At 42.7% G+C, this 18,043-nt stretch overlaps 1 protein-coding gene across 1 annotated transcript in view; it reads right to left on the bottom strand.

The window, feature by feature from the left end:
- Nucleotides 1-18,043, bottom strand: part of KPNA3 (karyopherin subunit alpha 3) — a 193,697-nt gene that overhangs the window by 104,597 nt on the left and 71,057 nt on the right. Inside the window, exon 3 of the mRNA XM_063951971.1 lies at nucleotides 7,742-7,831. Within this exon, the coding sequence (XP_063808041.1) occupies nucleotides 7,742-7,831 (90 nt within the window). The remainder of the gene's footprint in view (nucleotides 1-7,741; nucleotides 7,832-18,043) is intronic.

The following is an 18,043-nucleotide window of genomic DNA, read 5'->3' as shown; positions in this document are numbered from 1 at the left end:
CTGGTGAAAAAGGGGGTATAGTAATACTATCAGCACAGACAATCACATTATCCTTCTCTAATATCTCATTTTCCAGTAGTATTTATTAGAGTGGGGAGGTGCTCCCAGTAAATAAGTTCAATAGACACAAGTACAATAAAGAAAAGAAAAAAAGTATTCCTGCAAGGGTCACTCACTGACTGAGAAGACAGAACATCTTCAGGAGGAATTCTCTTATCCAGCGACCCAAGAAAATATTCAAAACCTAACTTGTTAAATTTCTTTAAAATAATAAGCCAGCGAAATATGAGAAAAAATGTTAATTAGGAAACAAGAGTTAAAATATTAAAATATAGGGCCGGATGGAATGGTTTGCGCGATAGCCGGAGTTCCGAGACTAAAAAAGCAGCAAAAGTTTACAAGGCAAAACCTTTTTAAAAAGAGAAGACAAGAGCTCCAGGTGTGTTTGTTTCTAAAAGCTACAGGTCTTGGAGTCCCAGCTTCTACCAGTGTGCTGAGCATTGTGCCTGGGAGCATTGTGGCTACTGGATTACAAGCTTTTCTTGGGATTGCAGACTTGTTGCTCTGCCTGGTCTATGCTACAATTGTGGTCTTGCAGACTTGTTGATTCTGCTACACATAAACTTCATCAAACTCCTGTGATCCTACACAGTTATATTGCATCAGGACATGACAGTGTGGGAGAGTGCTGGGGAGTCTGACGGTAAACTGGTGTTTATTGAGACTTCTTGTTCTATTTTAGTTTAGTATGCGTTTATCTTGTAGCTGATTTAGAGAACTTATATGAAGTAAATCTCTAATAAATATATTATTATATCTTTAGAGGTCTCCTGTGTGCGTGATCTGATGCAGAAGTCCCAGGGTATACTCTCAGTTTAGACTCAAAAACTCCAGGTCTTCACATAGTACATGGAGGTTGTGCAGAGAATGCGGTATATGACGGGAGTAGTATACAGAGGAGGGGGTGCCTTGTATAGGGGGCACTATATGGAGGGGTATGGAGGTGCAGTATGTATGGTGGGGGTGCAGTGTACATAGAGGTGTGTGTGTATGTCCTAAACAGGGGTCCATCAGACGCCCTTTAGTGGCTATCCGCCCGTCATTATCGGCGCTGCCATCAATGATAGCGCATCAATGTGCGTAACGGTCAGTGGATTTCCCGACACCTGCAGCTATCGATTTTGACAGCTGCAGGTGTCATTGCCTATACACCACAGCCAGTGCTGTCCTTGGCTGCCGGCTGCATAGTAGATCTCGCAATGCTAGCAACATTTTGTGGATGCCCGGTGGAGCCGGCCAGGGTAGAGAGACAGTGCATCAGCACTAAGCTTATGCACTGTGTGCTCTTGAAGGCATTGCCAGAGAGGGGAGTTTTCACTCCTCCGCTTCGGCAGACAAGATTATTAATACATCTTGTCGGTGTAGCTTCCTGCTTTGCCTCAGTAACCCATCTCTCCCAGAGTTGTGTGTGGGGATGAGAACAGTCAAGTGGGAACCATTGGTGGACTCCAGTAAGGTGCTAATGCCTCCACTACACAAGTCGGCTTTATGAAACAATTTGTTAGAGCTCTAGATAAGGATTCAGCAGCCTTTCAAGAATTCTTCCCTAAATTGTCTGAAGCAAAGTTCAAAGCCTGTGTTTTTGTGGGACCACAGATTAGGAAGATCCTGCAGTGTAAGGAATTCCCAAAGCTACTTGCTCAGAAGGAGGAAGCTGCTTGGACGAGCTTTATTGCAGTGGTTTGTTTTTTGGGCATTCACAAGGCTGAAAACTATATGCAGTTGGTTGAGACTTTGGTGAAGAACTTCAGCACAATGGGTTGCAGGATGGCTGCCAAAGTCCATATTCTTAGTGCTCATCTTGAGAAATTCAAGGAGAACATGAAAGCATACTCTGAAGAGCAAAGCGAGTGCTTCCACCAGGATATAGGAGTTTGAAGGCCGCAACCAAGGACAGTATAATAAAAACATAATGGGAGACTACATCTGGGGGCTGATTCGGGAACGTGATGTACTGTATAATCGGAAATCTAAAAAAACTACTCACATCGTTGGTAATTTTTGTACAACTTTATATATTCATTTTCATACATACGTTGATTTTTTTTCTCTCACATGGTGTAAAAGAAGATACAAATTCACCCTTTTCTCATCTAATATAGGTAAATTTCAAAGTATAAACTACCCTGGTCACAAAAACAAAGTTTGAGGGGAATAAATACCATTTTCCGTACTTTTGAGACATAAGCAATTAAACTGCATTTGCTACCAACGGACAAAAATTTTGTTACATAGTGTAATGTATCAATTTCAGCCTGTGAACAGTAGCTGACTGACTAATAGGCGCCCTACACATTAGGCGATGTGCCGCCGAGGTGCCCGACGGCCCATACGGCCGACCCGGCGGCGGGGGGGCAGTGACGGGGGGAGTGAAGTTTCTTCACTCCCCCCGTCACCCGGCTCCATAGACGTGCAGGCAAATATGGACGATCTCGTCCATATTGGCCTGCATGCACAGCCGACATGTCACCAGCGATGAACGAGCGCGGGGCCGCGCATCGTTCATCGCTGGTGACTCCACACTGCACGATATGAACGTTATCTCGTTCATTAATGAACGAGATCGTTCATATCATGCAGTGATATCGGCATGTGTGTAGGGCCTATAAGCTCATACTTACGAATAGTTTGCCCCTGCATTACAGGTAGTATATTCATTAATACTGCATGTGAACGTAATGCATGGGCAGACCGTCAGCACAACAGCATTGTTGGGGCAGTACATACCACACCTCCCTTGCACTCACAAGCCATTTGTTCTGATCACTGATCAGGCAAGCAGTGGCCTGACATGTGACAGTGGAAGAAATATAAAAAAGGATCAAAGATAATAAAGCACCAGTCACATTTTTTTCTGCCACTTATTTGTTGAAATATATATTTATCCGTATGTTATTTTCGGTCCTGATAAAAAAAATGCCATTATAATAAAAGGCATTGAAACATTGGCTTTATACATGCTGCCCTGAGAGAATCTTTGCATGCTTGGCATGCCACTGCTGTGGAGGAATATGAATGTGGGAGGCACTCACGAGACCGTCTGTCAGGATCCCGGTGGTCACAATGTCGCCGGCAGAATCCAGACAGAGGGAGAATAGATCTTGTGGTAAGCACAGCGAGCTACCGTGCCCGCAGCATGGCAAGCACAGTGAGCCTGAAAGGGGCTTTCTAGGGCTCACCCCGCTGCCAGCTTACTGGTGGCCGGGATCCCGCTGTCGGTAAAAGGTATGTATTCCCATACATATACATTATGCCCAGAACACATGTTGGATTTGGGCAATTAAAAGCATTTGCACTTATAAAGCCTCATGAGTGCCGCCTTCATTACTTCACTCTATATTATATAAAATATATATATTTTTACATTAACATTTGCTACCTCAACATAGATCTATATCATGATATATCTGGACATAGATCTCTATCACAATATATCTTGAAACAGATCTATGTCAATATATATCTTGACATAGATCTGTATCATGATATATTTTTCCATAGATCTATATCATGATAAATCTCAACATAGATATACGTCGACATAGCTCTATATCATGACATAGCTCGACATAGACCTATATCATGATATGTTGACAAAGAACTATATCACGCTATATCTTGACATAAATCTATTTCATGATATATATCCAGAGATATGTCTCACAATAGACCTATATCATGATATATCTATACATAGATCAATATCACTATATATCTGTGCCATATCTTGGCATAGATCTGTATCATGATATATCTCAACATAAATCTGCATCACGCTATATCTCGAAATAGATCTATCATTATAGATCTGTATCATGTATCTCAACATAAATCTGTACCACGATATATCTCAACATAGATCTATATCATGATGTAACTTGATAAATCTCAACATAGATCTATACTATAGATCTGTATCATATCATAGATCTGTATTATGATATATCTCGACATAGCTCTATATCATGATATATCTCAACATAGCTCTATATCATATTTCCACATACAGTATGTCTCACGATATAGCTCAACATAGATCTATATCATTATAGATCTGTAACATCTCAACATAAATCTGTATCACAATATATCACTATAGATCTGTATAATGATATATCTCAAAAGATCTAGGATATATCTAGACATAGATCTATATCTCAGCATATATCTGTATCATGATATATCTTGCTATAGATCTAATTAATAAAATATCTCGACATGGATCTATATCACAATATATTGACATATCTACTGTATATCACTATCTCTCTATCACGATATATCTCGACATAGATCTGTATCATAAAATATAGCAACATAGATCTGTATCATGATATATCTCGACGTAGATCTATATCATGATGTATAATAAATCTCAACATAGATCTATATCACTATAGATCTGTATCATCTATCTTAAATCTGTATCATTATATATGTCGACACAGCTCTATTTCATGATATATCTTGACATAGACCTATATCACAATATATCGTGACGAAGACCTGTATCACGATATATCTTGCCATCAATCTATATCGGGATATATTTCCATATAGATATGTCTCACGATATATCTCAACATAGATCCATATCATGATATATTTAGACATGGATCTATATCACTATAGATCTGTATTATGATATATTTCGACAGATCTATCATGATATCAACATAAATTTAGTATATATCTTGACATGGAACTATATCACGATATATCTCAACAGATCTATATCATGATATATCTAGACATGATATAGATCTCAAAGTAGATGTGTATCATAATAAATCCCAACATAGATCTATATCACTATAGATCTGTATCATATGTCGATATAGCACTATCACAATATATCGACAGACCTATATTACGATATATCTCGACAAAGACATATATCACGATATATCTTGACATCTATATTGTGATATATTTCCACAGATATCTCACGATATATCTCGACACAGATCTATATCAATATAGATCTGTATCATATCTCAACATAAATCTGTATCACAATATATTCCAACAAAGATCCATATCATGATATATCCTGACATAGATCTATATCACTATAGATCTGTATTATAAATCACGACAGATCTATCATAATAGATCGACATAAATCTAGGACATAATTTGACACCGATATATATCAACATAGTTCTCTAACATGATATCTCAACATAGATCGATATCACGATATATATCGACATAGTTCTCTCCTCATGATATCTCTCGACATAGATCCATATCATGATATATCTCAAAATAGATGTATATCACTATTTAATCTCAACATAGATCTTTATCACTATAGATCTGTATGATAAATCTTGACAGATCTATCATCATATATCTCAACATAGATCTAGGATACATCTTGACATGGATCTATAGCACGATATATCTCGCCATAGATCTGCATTCATGATATATCTCGACATAGAACTGTATTCATGATGTATCGCGACAGATCTAGATAATGATATATCGCGACATAGATCAATATCACTACAGATCTGTATCATATCTAGATATAGATCTGTATCATGATATATCTCGACATAGACCTGTATCACGATATATCTTGACTTCTATATTGTGATATATTTCCACATAGATATGTCTCACGCTATATCTTTATATACATCTATATCAACATAGATCTGTATCATATCTCAACATAAATCTGTATCACAATATATTCTGACATAGATTCATAGCATGATATATCTAGACACAGATCCATATCATGATATATCCCGACATAGATCTGTATCACTATAGATCTGTATTATGATAAATCTTGATAGATCTATCATGATATATCGACATAGATCTAGAGCACAGGTTCTCAAACTCGGTCCTTAGGACCCCACACGGTGCATGTTTTGCAGGTCTCCTCACAGAATCACAAGTGACATAATTAGCTCCACCTGTGGACCTTTTAAAATGTGTCAGTGAGTAATTAATACACCTGTGCACCTGCTGGGTTACCTGCAAAACATGCACTGTGTGGGGTCCTGAGGACAGAGTTTGAGAACCACTGATCTAGGATATATCTTGAGACAGATATATATTGTGATATATCTCAACATAGATCTGTATAATGATCTCTCTCTACATAGATCCATATCATGATACATCTCTACATAGATCCATATCATGATATATCTCAAACTAAATCTATATCACGATATAGCTCTCTATAGATCTATATCACTGTCATGATATATCTCGACATCGATCTAGGTTATATCTCGACATCGATCTATATCACGATATATTTCGACAGATCCATATCATGACGTATCCCGACATAGATCTATATCTCAACAGGTATCTGTATCATGATATATCTTGCTATATATATATATATATATATATATATATATATATATATATATATATATATATATATATATATATATATATATATATTTATTTATTTATATATATATATATATATATATATATATATATATATATATATATATATATATACACATACATACACATATATATATGTGTGTGTGTGTGTGTGTGTGTGTGTGTATAGAGAGAGAGAGAGCGAGAGATCTGCATTCATGATATATCCCGACATAGATCTATATCACTATAGATCTGTATTATGAGAAATCTTGACAGATCTATCATCATGATATATCTAAATAGATCTAGGATATATCTTGACACAGATATATATCGTGATATATCTCAACATAGATCTGTATCATGATATATCTCTACATAGATCCATATCATGATATATCTCAAACTAGATCTATATCACGATAGCTCTCTATAGATCTATATCACTATAGATCTGTATGATATATCTCAACAGATCTGTCATGATATATCTCAACATATATCTAGGATATATCTCAACATATATCTAGGATATATATTGACATCGATCTATGTCACGATATATTTCGACAGAGCCATATCACGACGTATCCCGACATAGATCTACATCTCAACATATCTGTATCATGATATATCTCGCTATAGATCTATTTCATTGTGTGTGTGTGTGTGTGTGTGTGTGTGTGTGTGTGTGTGTGTGTGTGTGTGTGTGTGTGTGTGTGTGCAGTCATGGATCTGCATTCATGATATATCTCCACACAGAACTGTATCATGATATATCTCGACATAGATCCGTATCATGATGTATCTCGATGTAGATCCACATCATGATATATCTCAAACTAGATCTACATCACGATATAGCTCGATATAGATCTATATCACTAGCGAGCTGTATGATATATCTCAACACAGATCTAGGATATATCTTGACATGGATCTATATCACAATATATTTCGACAGATCCATATCATGATATATCCCGACATCTATATCTCAACAGATATCTGTATCATGATATATCTCGCTATAGATCTAATTCATAATATATATCGACACGGATCTATATAACAATATATCACAACAGATCTATATCACTATAGATCTCTATCACGATATATCTATCATGATATATCTCGACACAGATCTGTGTCATGATATATCGACCAGCAATCAATCTCATCACATGGGAGCATGCCAAAAATAATATGGAAGCAGAGGACTTAAGTGAAGTAAAAGATGTTAAATAATGTCAGACGTTTCAACATATATAAATACACATATACCTTCTGCATCAACACTTACTGATTTGAAATCTCCATCAACATCCGAGTCCTCTAGACTTTCTTCTTGTGGAACGTTTCTCTTTTTCAACAGGTGTTCATCTCTTTTGTTCTGAAAGAGAAAGTAGAATTATTTACTTTACAGAAATTTCCAAACAATTGAATCGCGGCCCATATGGCGACACAGAGTTGCTAAACACGCTGTAATAAGCCAATGACATGTAGAAAGTACATAGGATTTAACAAATTTGAACAGTGAGTGCTCATTACTGATTAACAAACAATAAAAGCAGCAAATTTTAAACCTGTGGGATTTCATGCATTCAAAAATGTTTAAAACGGCATAACTACAAGTGGGACAAATTACATTCAATAAGGCCCTCCACAAAAGTATTTCTCCAAATTTTAACAGGATATATATTTTAGAAAGCAGCACGCCCATTTTTAGTAAATCTACTAGAAGGATATATGGTTAAAAAAAAAAAAAAAAGGACAGTGCACGGAAAGAGAACTAGCGTTTTTACATGTTTTTCCAGTCCATAAACCTTTAAGTTTAACAACTTCCGGAAGCATTCTAGCAATAATACAGCAATGTGCTTGCAGAAAAACAGAGAACTGAAACCTCCAGTTATTTGTAACAAACGGATGATCGAAGAAAAAAAAACACCAAAAAACAAAAAAAACACCACAAAGCAAATACACAGACCCATAAACAATGTCTGCCAACTTTTAAACGTAGTCATAAGGAAAGTTACATTTCCGAATAAGTAGACCGGCTAGAAACAATTTTAGTGTATAGTTATTTCACCACCAAAATCAGACATGTCAACACTCTACAAATCTGATCAATTGAAGTCCGTCCTCTAAGCACTCTTACAGTCCAGGTTTTAAGAATATCCATGTTCGAGAACAGATGGTCTAATCAAAAATAAGATTTTAATTACCTACCGGTAAATCCTTTTCCCGTAGTCTGTAGAGGATGCTGGGGTCCACATTAGTACCATGGGGTATAGACGGGTCCACTAGGAGCCATGGGCACTTTAAGAGTTTGATAGTGTGGGCTGGCTCCTCCCTCTACGCCCCTCCTACCAGACTCTGTTTAGAAACTGTGCCCGAGGAGACAGACATACTTCAAGAGAAGGAAATACACAGATAGTGGTGAGATTCCCACCAGCTCACACATAAGGCAAACCAGGCCAACCAGCCTGAATAACCTCAGCAACATCTAAATACAGTACTAAACCAAGTAACAAGGTAGTATCGAACAAAGTAACAACCACAGGAAAACGAAGCGCTGGGGGAGCGTCCGGCATCTTCTACGGACTACAAGAAAAGAATTTACCGGTAGGTAATTAAAATCCTATTTTCTCTTACGTCTTAGAGGATTCTGGGGTCCACATTAGTACCATGGGGATGTACCAAAGCTCCCAGTACTAGAGGGAGCGTGCGGAGGCTCCTGCAGAACTGATTGCCCAAACTTTAGGTCCACAGAAGCCAAAGTATCAAACTTGTAGAACTTAGATAACGTGTTCGACCCTGACCAAGTAGCTGCTCGGAAAAGCTGTAAAGCAGACACACCCCAGCCAGCCGCCCAGGAAAAACCTACCTTACGAGTAGAGTGGGCCTTAACAGATTTTGGACACCGCAATCCTGCCGTAGAATAAGCATGCTGGATAGTGAGCCTGATCCAGCGAGAAATCGTCTGCTTAGAAGCAGGACACCCAATCTTATTGGGATCATAAAGTACCAACAGAGAGTCCGACTTTCTGTGACGTGAAGTCATCTTCACATAAATCCTCAAAGCCTTCACAACATCCAGGACTTCGAGGTAATTGAGGAGTCAGTAGCCACTGGCACCACAATGGGTTTGTTGATATGAAATGCCGACACAACCTTTGGAAGAAACTGCTGACGCGTTCTGAGCTCAGCTCTATCTTCATGGAAAATCAAGTAGGGGCTTTTCAAGACAATGCCCCCAATTCAGACACACGCTTAGCAAGTGAGAAACTTGACCTCAACCTCCTGTAAAGGCTCAAACCAATCCGATTGCAGGAACTGCAACACAACATTAAGATTCCAAGGTGCCGTAGCGGGCACAAAGGGGGGCTGGATGTGCAAAACCCCTTTCAAGAAAGTCTGAACCTCAGGGAGAGAAGCCAACTGTTTCTGGAAGAAAATGGACAAGGTCGAAATCTGGACTTTTATGGAGCCCAAACGTAGGCCCACATCCACACCTGCTTGTAGGAAGAGGAGAAAACACCCAAGTTGAAACTCCACCGTAGGAAACTTCTTGGATTCACAGCAAGACACATACTTTTTACAAATTCTATAGTAATGTTTAGACGTTACTCCTTTCCTAGCCTGGATCAGGGTAGGAATAATCTTTTTCTGAATGACTTTCCGAGCTAAGATCTGGCGTTCAACCTCCATGCCGTCAAACGTAGCCGTGGTAAGTCTTGATAAGCAAACGGCCACCTGTTGCAGAAGGTCCTCTCGAAGAGGAAGAGGCCTCGGATCTTCCAGCAGTAACTCCAGAAGATCCGCGTACCAAGCCCTTCCTGGCCAGTCCGGAGCAATGAGGCTCGCCTGAACTCTTGTTCTTTTGATTATTTTGAGAATCCTTGGGATAAGTGGAAGTGGAGGGAACACATACACTGAGTTGAACACCGCCGGACTTACCAGGACATCCAATGCCACTGCTTGTGGATCTCTCGACCTGGAACAATACCTCCAAAGCTTCTTGTTGAGGCGAGAGGCCATCATGTCTATTTGAGGTACGCCCCAAAGACTTGTCACCTCTGCAAACACTGCTGGATGGAGGCCCCACTCTCCCGGATGGAGAGCGCGTCTGCTGAGGAAGTCCGCTTCACAATTGTCCACTCCCGGAATGAAGATTGCTGACCGTGCCACCACGTGTTTTTCCGCCCAGAGGATGATTCTTGTTACCTCTGACACTGCAGCTCTGCTCTTCATTTCGCCTTGTCGGTTTATGTAGGCCACTGTCGTTACATTGTCCGACTGAACTTGAATGGCTTGATCTTTTAGAAGATGTGCCGCCTGTAGAAGACCGGCTAGTACACGGCTCTTGGTTCCAGAATGTTTATTGGAAGGATGGATTCCAGAATTGACCACCTTCCTTGGAAGTTTTCCCCCTGGGTGACTGCTTCCCAACCTGAGACTTTCATCCGTGGTTAGAAGGATCCAATTCTGAATCCCGAACCTGCGGCCCTCCAGTAGGTGAAAAGTTTGCAGCCACCAGAGGAGCGAGATTCTGTCTTTCGGCGACAGACGTATCCTCTGGTGCATGTGAAGATGAAATCCTGACCATTTGTCCAGGAGATCCAGCTGGAAAGACCGTGCACAAAATCTTCTGTACTGTAGAGCCTCGTAGGAGGCAACCATCTTCCCCAGAAGGCGAATGCACTGATGAACAGATACTCGGGCTGGCTTCAGGACATCCCGAACCTTTGATTGGATCACCAATTGTTTCTCCACCGGTAGAAACACCCTCTGCACTTCCGTGTCGAGAAACACCCCCAGGAAGGATAGTCTTCTCGTCGGATCCAAATGTGACTTTGGAAAACTCAGGATCCAACCATGAGCCCAGAGCAGTCGAGTCGTGAGAGTAATGGACTGCAACAACTTCTCCCTGGACGATGCTTTTATCAGCAGATCGTCCAGATATAGAATTATGTTCACACACTGCTTGCGGAGCAGAAGCATCATCTCTGCCTTTACCTTGGTGTACACCCTCGGTGCCGTAGAGAAGTCAAATGGCAGGGCCTGGAACTAGTAGTGAGAGTCATGTAAGGCAAACCTTAAAAAAAGCCTGATGAGGCAGCCAAATCGGAATATGAAGGTACGCATCCTTGATATCCAGAGACACCAAGAATTCCCCCTCCTCCATACCTGAGATCACTGCTCTCAGAGACTCCATCTTGAACTTGAACACCCGTAAGTACGGGTTCAATGACTTGAGATTTAAAATAGGCCTTGAGATAAGCTTGGTGTGGCGGCCAAATAGGAATGTGAAGGTTTGCATCCTTGATATCAAAGGATACCAGGAATTCCCCCTCCGCCAGACCCGAGATCACCGCTCTCAGAGATTCCAACTTGAACCTGAATTCCCTCAAATATGGATTTAATGATTTGAGGTTTAATATTGGTCTGACCGACCGAACCGTCCGGCTTCGGGACCACAAAACGGTTTCAGTAGTAACCCTTGTTTTCTAGGTGAGATGGAACTGTAACAAAGACATTTGCCAATTCCAATTTTTGAATGGCGTCTTGTAAGATAGCCCTTTCTGTCAGCAAAGCTGGTAAGCTCGATTTGAAAAATCTGTGAGGTGGGAGCTCTTGAAACTCTAGTCTGTACCCCTGAGTTACGATATCTTGTACCTAGGGGTCCAAGCCTGAGGATGCCCAGATCTGAATGAAATTTCTTAGACGTGCTCCCACCTGCCCGACATCCAGGCTGGGAGATCCACAGTCATGCTGAGGATTTTGAGGAAACAGAACCCGGTTTCTGTTCCTGGGAACCTGTCGAAAGGACTGCATTGTATACGCAGAGAAAGATTTCTTTGGCGTCGGAGTGGCTGAGGGAAGAGAGGTTGACTTACCCGTGGTTGCAGTGGAGATTCACGCATCCAAAGCTTTCCCAAATAGAGCCTGACCTGTGAAGGGTAGGTTCTCCACACTCTTCTTGGATTCCGCATCCGCAGACCATTGGCACAGCCAGAGTCCCCTGCGTGCCGTGACAGCCATGGAGGACGACCGTGCAGTCAGATTACCAAGGTCCTTCATGACCTCCACCATGAAACCTGCAGAATCCTGTATGCGACGTAAAAACATTTCAATGTCACTTCTATCCATAGTATCTAAAGCCTCTAGTAACGTGCCTGAACACTTTACTATGGCTTTAGAAATCCATGCACAAGCAATAGTGGGCCTAAGCGCCACGCCTAAAGCAGTGTATATGGATTTGAGCGTCGTCTCAATCTTACGGTCTGCCGCCTCTTTCAAAGCGGTAGACCCAGGGGACAGGTAAACCCACCTTTTTAGACAATCTAGAAACAGAAGCATCTACAATCGGAGGGTTTTCCTACTTTTTCCTATCCTCTTCAGGGAAAGGAAAAGCAACCAGAACTCTCTATGGGATCTGGAATTTTTTCTCTGGGTTTTCCCAGGATTTTTCAAATATTGTGTTTAATTCCCTAGACGCAGGAAAGGTAAGGGAGACTTTCTTATTGTCTGTAAAGAAAGCCTCCTCGACCTGTTCAGGTACCTTGTCAGTAATGTGTAAAACTTCCCTAATGGCATCAATCATTAGCTGCACCCCTTCAGCAAGGGATGCCTCCCTCCGCAATATGTCCCCATCAGCGTCACCCATATCAGAGTCGGTATCCGTGTCGACTTGCATTACCTGGGCAAGAGCAAGCTTTTGGGGGAATATACTAGGGGACTTAGATGAGGTAGTGGGAGATGAATACGACAAAACCTCCACAGATTGTTTTAAATCCTGTGTTTCAGTCTCATAATGAGCTATCCTAGATGAAATCTGGGATATCATCCCCTTAATAGAAGCCACCCACTTGGGTTCGGGTTCAGAGGGCTGAGACAGTGTATTGCATTCCTGAGTACATGGAATAGACTCTTCTGGAGAAGATACATACTCCGCAGCACAAGATACAGAGTCCCTAGACATGGTAATGTGAGATATATAGCATACACACACAGGAAAATGTCAGACACAGTTTCCCCCATGTACCTTCAGAGAGAGACAGAGTTATGGAGCCAGCACACACAGAGCCCCAGTAGACAGTTATAAAATAATTGCCTCGCGCTGACTGTGCAACCTAAATAGACTACACAGTAATGTGAATATACTCTCCTCCCCCTTCTATAAACCCCTGGTACCGCACAGGATAGCTGGAGTTATGTGGAGGGTCAGCGCTCCCTGTCAGTTTCTCGGTATGTGATCTGCAGGGAGAAAATGGCGCCGGTGAGTGCTGGATCTGCTCTGAGAAGCTCCGCCCCCTAAAATCGCGCGTCTTCCCGCACTTCTAGAGATTATACTGGCCTGAGGTAATCAATGCTAGCAGCAGTACAGTGTCCCTGATAGCTTCTCCGACCAATGTAAGGGTGTCTGCACTGGCCCAGGGCACCCCTCACAGCGACGCATCTCTGTGCCTCTAAGCCCTCCGGAGCGCAGCCGCAGTGCTGTGCTCCCATCCTGATGCCGCCATTCTCACCGGATCCCCGCTTGTCGGGTCACTGGTGTTCCAACTCACCACCAACGTCTTCTGGCTCTGTTATGGGGTGGCGGCAGTGCTGCGGGAGCGAGCGGTCGCCTCGGGGGCTTGCTATCGACACCCTCAGGAGCTCAGTGTCCTGTCAGCAGAGATAGTGGCCATTAACCTCAGAGGTTGGACACTACTCCCCCGCTAAGTCCCACTAAGCAGGGAGGCTGTTGCCAGCAGCCTTCCTGTGCCTAACTCTAATAAAAACAATAAAACTAGAAAAACTCCTATGGAGCTTCCCTAGCTGTGACCGGCTCCTCCAGGCACATTTTCTAAACTGAGTCTGGTAGGAGGGGAATAGAGGGAGGAGACAGCCCACACTATCAAACTCTTAGTGCCCATGGCTCCTAGTGGACCAGTCTATACCCCACGGTACTAATGTGGACCCCAGCATCCTCAAGGACGTAAGAGAAATAACCAATTAAGTCACCCACGCACAAGCATGGATAGCCTTGAAACCTGGACCACTAGGGTACCTTGAAGACAGTTTGTGAACCAATGAACTGGAGGATATAAATTTGATTTAAAAAAAATGTATATTATAAATGTATCAACAGGGGCGCCTGTATATAATTTTGCTGACTAACCTAACGGTTCTTAGTAATGACAGATATTTGGTACAACAGAATAACAATTTCCTGATATACCCAAATAACCATTCATTGAATTTATATAGAATACATATCTTAAAAGCTTTAAAGTTACTTTCGGTCAACCCATGACCGCAAAGTTCCCACCATTGGCTACAATGGAGCGCATAGGCGCTACATTGTATCACTGCCGTGTGCTGCCTGACAGACACTACAGGAGCACACAGCCAATCAGGAGGGTGCCACGACGTGGCGCTCCCTGATTGGCTGAAGGGACCCTTTTTTCGACAGGAGTCAGGGGGGGTCCTGGCAGTCGGGGAAAGGGGTCCCATGTGTAAACATGGGACCCCTTTCAGTGCGTGGTCGGGTTTCCGTTTTATTTTTTTGCCAAGTACGTGGATTATTCAAAGGCCGGATACTTCACTGGATTTTGGGAGTATAATTTTTTTCACAGGTACCCCTAGGATTCTACATGGAGAAGAGGACCGAGCCTCGTGGGAACATAGGTAAGTATGTGTGTATGTTGGTGTGCATGTATGTAATAAAGTTGTACTGTCACGGTATGTGTGTCCTGTTTTTATTGGGGTATTTTTTAGTAGTAGTACTACAGGTATCAGCGGGCCCAGTTTTCCTCCGCATGCTGGTACTTGTGGTTCTCTAAGTACCAGCTTGCGGGGGAGGCTTGCTGGGACTTGTAGTACTGCTACTAAAAACAATATTCACAAATTCAACACAAGGCTATCAGCCCCCCACCCGCCGCCCTTGTATGGGGGGGGACAGCCTCAGGCTTCACCCCTGGCCCTTGGGTGGCTGGAGAGGGGGGACCCCTTGATTGAAGGGTACCCCACTCCTCCAGGGTACCCCGGCCAGGGGTGACTAGTTGGGGTTTTAATGGCACGGCCGCAGGTACCTATATCAAAGTGTCCCCCGGCTGTGGCATTATCTCCCCAGCTAGTGGAGCCCGATGCTGGTTTCAGAAATACGGGGGACCCCTACGCTTTTTGTCCCCCGTATTTTTGGAACCAGGACCAGGCACAGAGCCCGGTGCTGGTTGATTAAATATGGGGGAACCCCTGTCATTTTTCCCCCAATATCGTTTCAACCAGGACCGGCTCAAAGAGCCCGAGGCTGGTTATGCTTAGGAGGGGGGACCCCACGCAATTTCCCCCCCCATTTTTACACTAAACAGACCCTTTCCCATAGATAACCATGCACAGATCTCACTGATCCGTGCATGGTTATCCAAATTCGACTGGAAAAAGCAGGTCCATTTAATCGCTGCTTTTTTTAACTAATCGGAAAAAAAACAGACCCGCACTTGAGCACTCAGAAACTAACACCCAAATACGAATGAATAGTGAATGCCCGTATTGTATGAAATAACAGCAGCGTTTGACCGATGGTCTATTCATTCGTATTTCGGAAGGTGGTCATTCAAACCATTACGAATAGACCAGACACTGCCGAGATTGGTGCTTAGTAAATTCCTGGATTGGGACTTAGAAAAAAAAAACACAAATCGGCCAAACTCGGAATTTTAGTAAATACTGGCCCTTGTTGGGATCATACAGGACAAACAGAGCCTCCGTTTTCCTAATCTGAGCCGTTCTGGTGACATAAATTTTTAAAGCTCTGACCACATCGAGAGACTTCGACTCCACTAAGACGTCAGTAGCCACTGGCACCACAATAGGTTGGTTCATGTGGAGCGACGACACCACCTTCAGCAGAAATTGTTGACAAGTCCTCAACTCTGCTCTATCTTCATGGAAGATTAAATAAGGGCTCTTGTGAGACAAGGCCGCTAACTCCGATACCCGCCTTGCGGATGCCAAGGCCAACAGCATGACCACTTTCCAAGTGACAAATTTCAACTCTACCTTCTGTAAAGGTTCAAACCAATGTGATTGAAGGAACTGCAAAACCACGTTAAGATCCCATGGTGCCACAGGGGGCACAAATGGAGGTTGGATGTGCAACACGCCTTTCACGAAAGTCTTAACTTCTGGAAGGGAGGCCAATTGTTTTTGAAAGAAAACCGATAAGGCTGAAATCTGCACTTTAGTTGAGCCCAACTTTAAACCCGCATCCACACCTGCTTGTAGAAAATGGAGAAAACGTCCTAACTGAAATTCTTCCGTAGGAGCCTTCTTGGATTCACACCAAGACACATATTTTCTCCAAATACGGTGGTAATGTTTAGACGCTACCCCTTTTCTAGCCTGAGGAAGTGTGGGAATGACTTCACAGGGAATACCATTTCGGGCTAGGATCCGGCGTTCAACCGTCACGCCGTCAAACGTAGCCGCGGTAAGTCTTGATACACGCACGGCCCCTGCTGTAACAGATCCTCTCGTAGAAGAAGAGGCCAGGGATCTCCTATGAGTAATTCCTGAAGATCTGGATACCAAACCCTCCTTGGCCAGTCTGGAACAATGAGGATCGCCTGAACCTTTGTTCTTCTTATGATCTTAAGTACTTTCGGAATGAGAGGAAGCGGAGGGAATACATACACCGACTGAAACACCCATGGTGTTACTAGGGCGTCCACTGCTATTGCTTGAGGGTCCCGCGACCTGGAACAATATCTCTGAAGTTTCTTGTTGAGACGAGACGCCATCATGTCTATTTGAGGAACTCCCCAAGGACTTGACACTTCTGTGAAGACCTCTTGATGAAGACTCCACTCCCCTGGATGGAGATGGTGTCTGCTGAGGAAGTCTGCTTCCCAGTTGTCCACTCCTGGAATGAAGACTGCTGACAGAGCGCTGGTATGCTTTTCCGCCCAACGGAGAACTTTCGTGGCCTCTGCCATTGCTGCTCCGCTTTTTGTTCCGCCCTGGCAGTTTATGTACGCTACTGCTGTTACATTGTCCGATTGAATCAGGATGGGCAGATTGCGCAGAAGATGTTCCGCTTGAAGAAGGCCGTTGTAAATGGCCCTTAACTCCAGAACATTTATGTGTAGACAAGTTTCTTGGCTTGACCATTTTCCCTGGAAGTTTTCCCCCTGTATAACTGCACCCCAGCCTCGGAGACTCGCATCCGTGGTTACTAGGATCCAGTCCTGGATCCCGAACCTGCGCTCCTCTAGGAGGTGAGAGCTGTTCAGCCACCACAGGATCGAGATTCTGGTCTTGGAAGACAGGATTATCCTTCGGTGCATGTGAAGGTGGGATCCGGACCACTTGTCCAACAGATCCAACTGAAAAACCCTGGCATGGAATCTGCCAAACTGAATGGCCTCGTAAGCCGCCACCATTTTCCCCAGCTACTGAGTGCATTGATGGATTGACACTCTTGCCGGTTTCAGAATTTGTTTGACCAGGTTCTGAATTTCCAGAGCCTTTTTGCACTGGAAGAAAAACTCTCTGTAATTCTGTGTCCAGAATCATTCCCAGAAAGGACAGCCGCGTCGTCCGCACCAACTGTGAT

The sequence above is a fragment of the Pseudophryne corroboree genome, chromosome 2 (assembly GCF_028390025.1).
Source record: "Pseudophryne corroboree isolate aPseCor3 chromosome 2, aPseCor3.hap2, whole genome shotgun sequence".
Taxonomy (NCBI): domain Eukaryota; kingdom Metazoa; phylum Chordata; class Amphibia; order Anura; family Myobatrachidae; genus Pseudophryne; species Pseudophryne corroboree.
The sequence above is the reverse complement of the archived record's forward strand: the minus strand, read 5'-3'. Positions and strand labels throughout refer to the sequence as shown.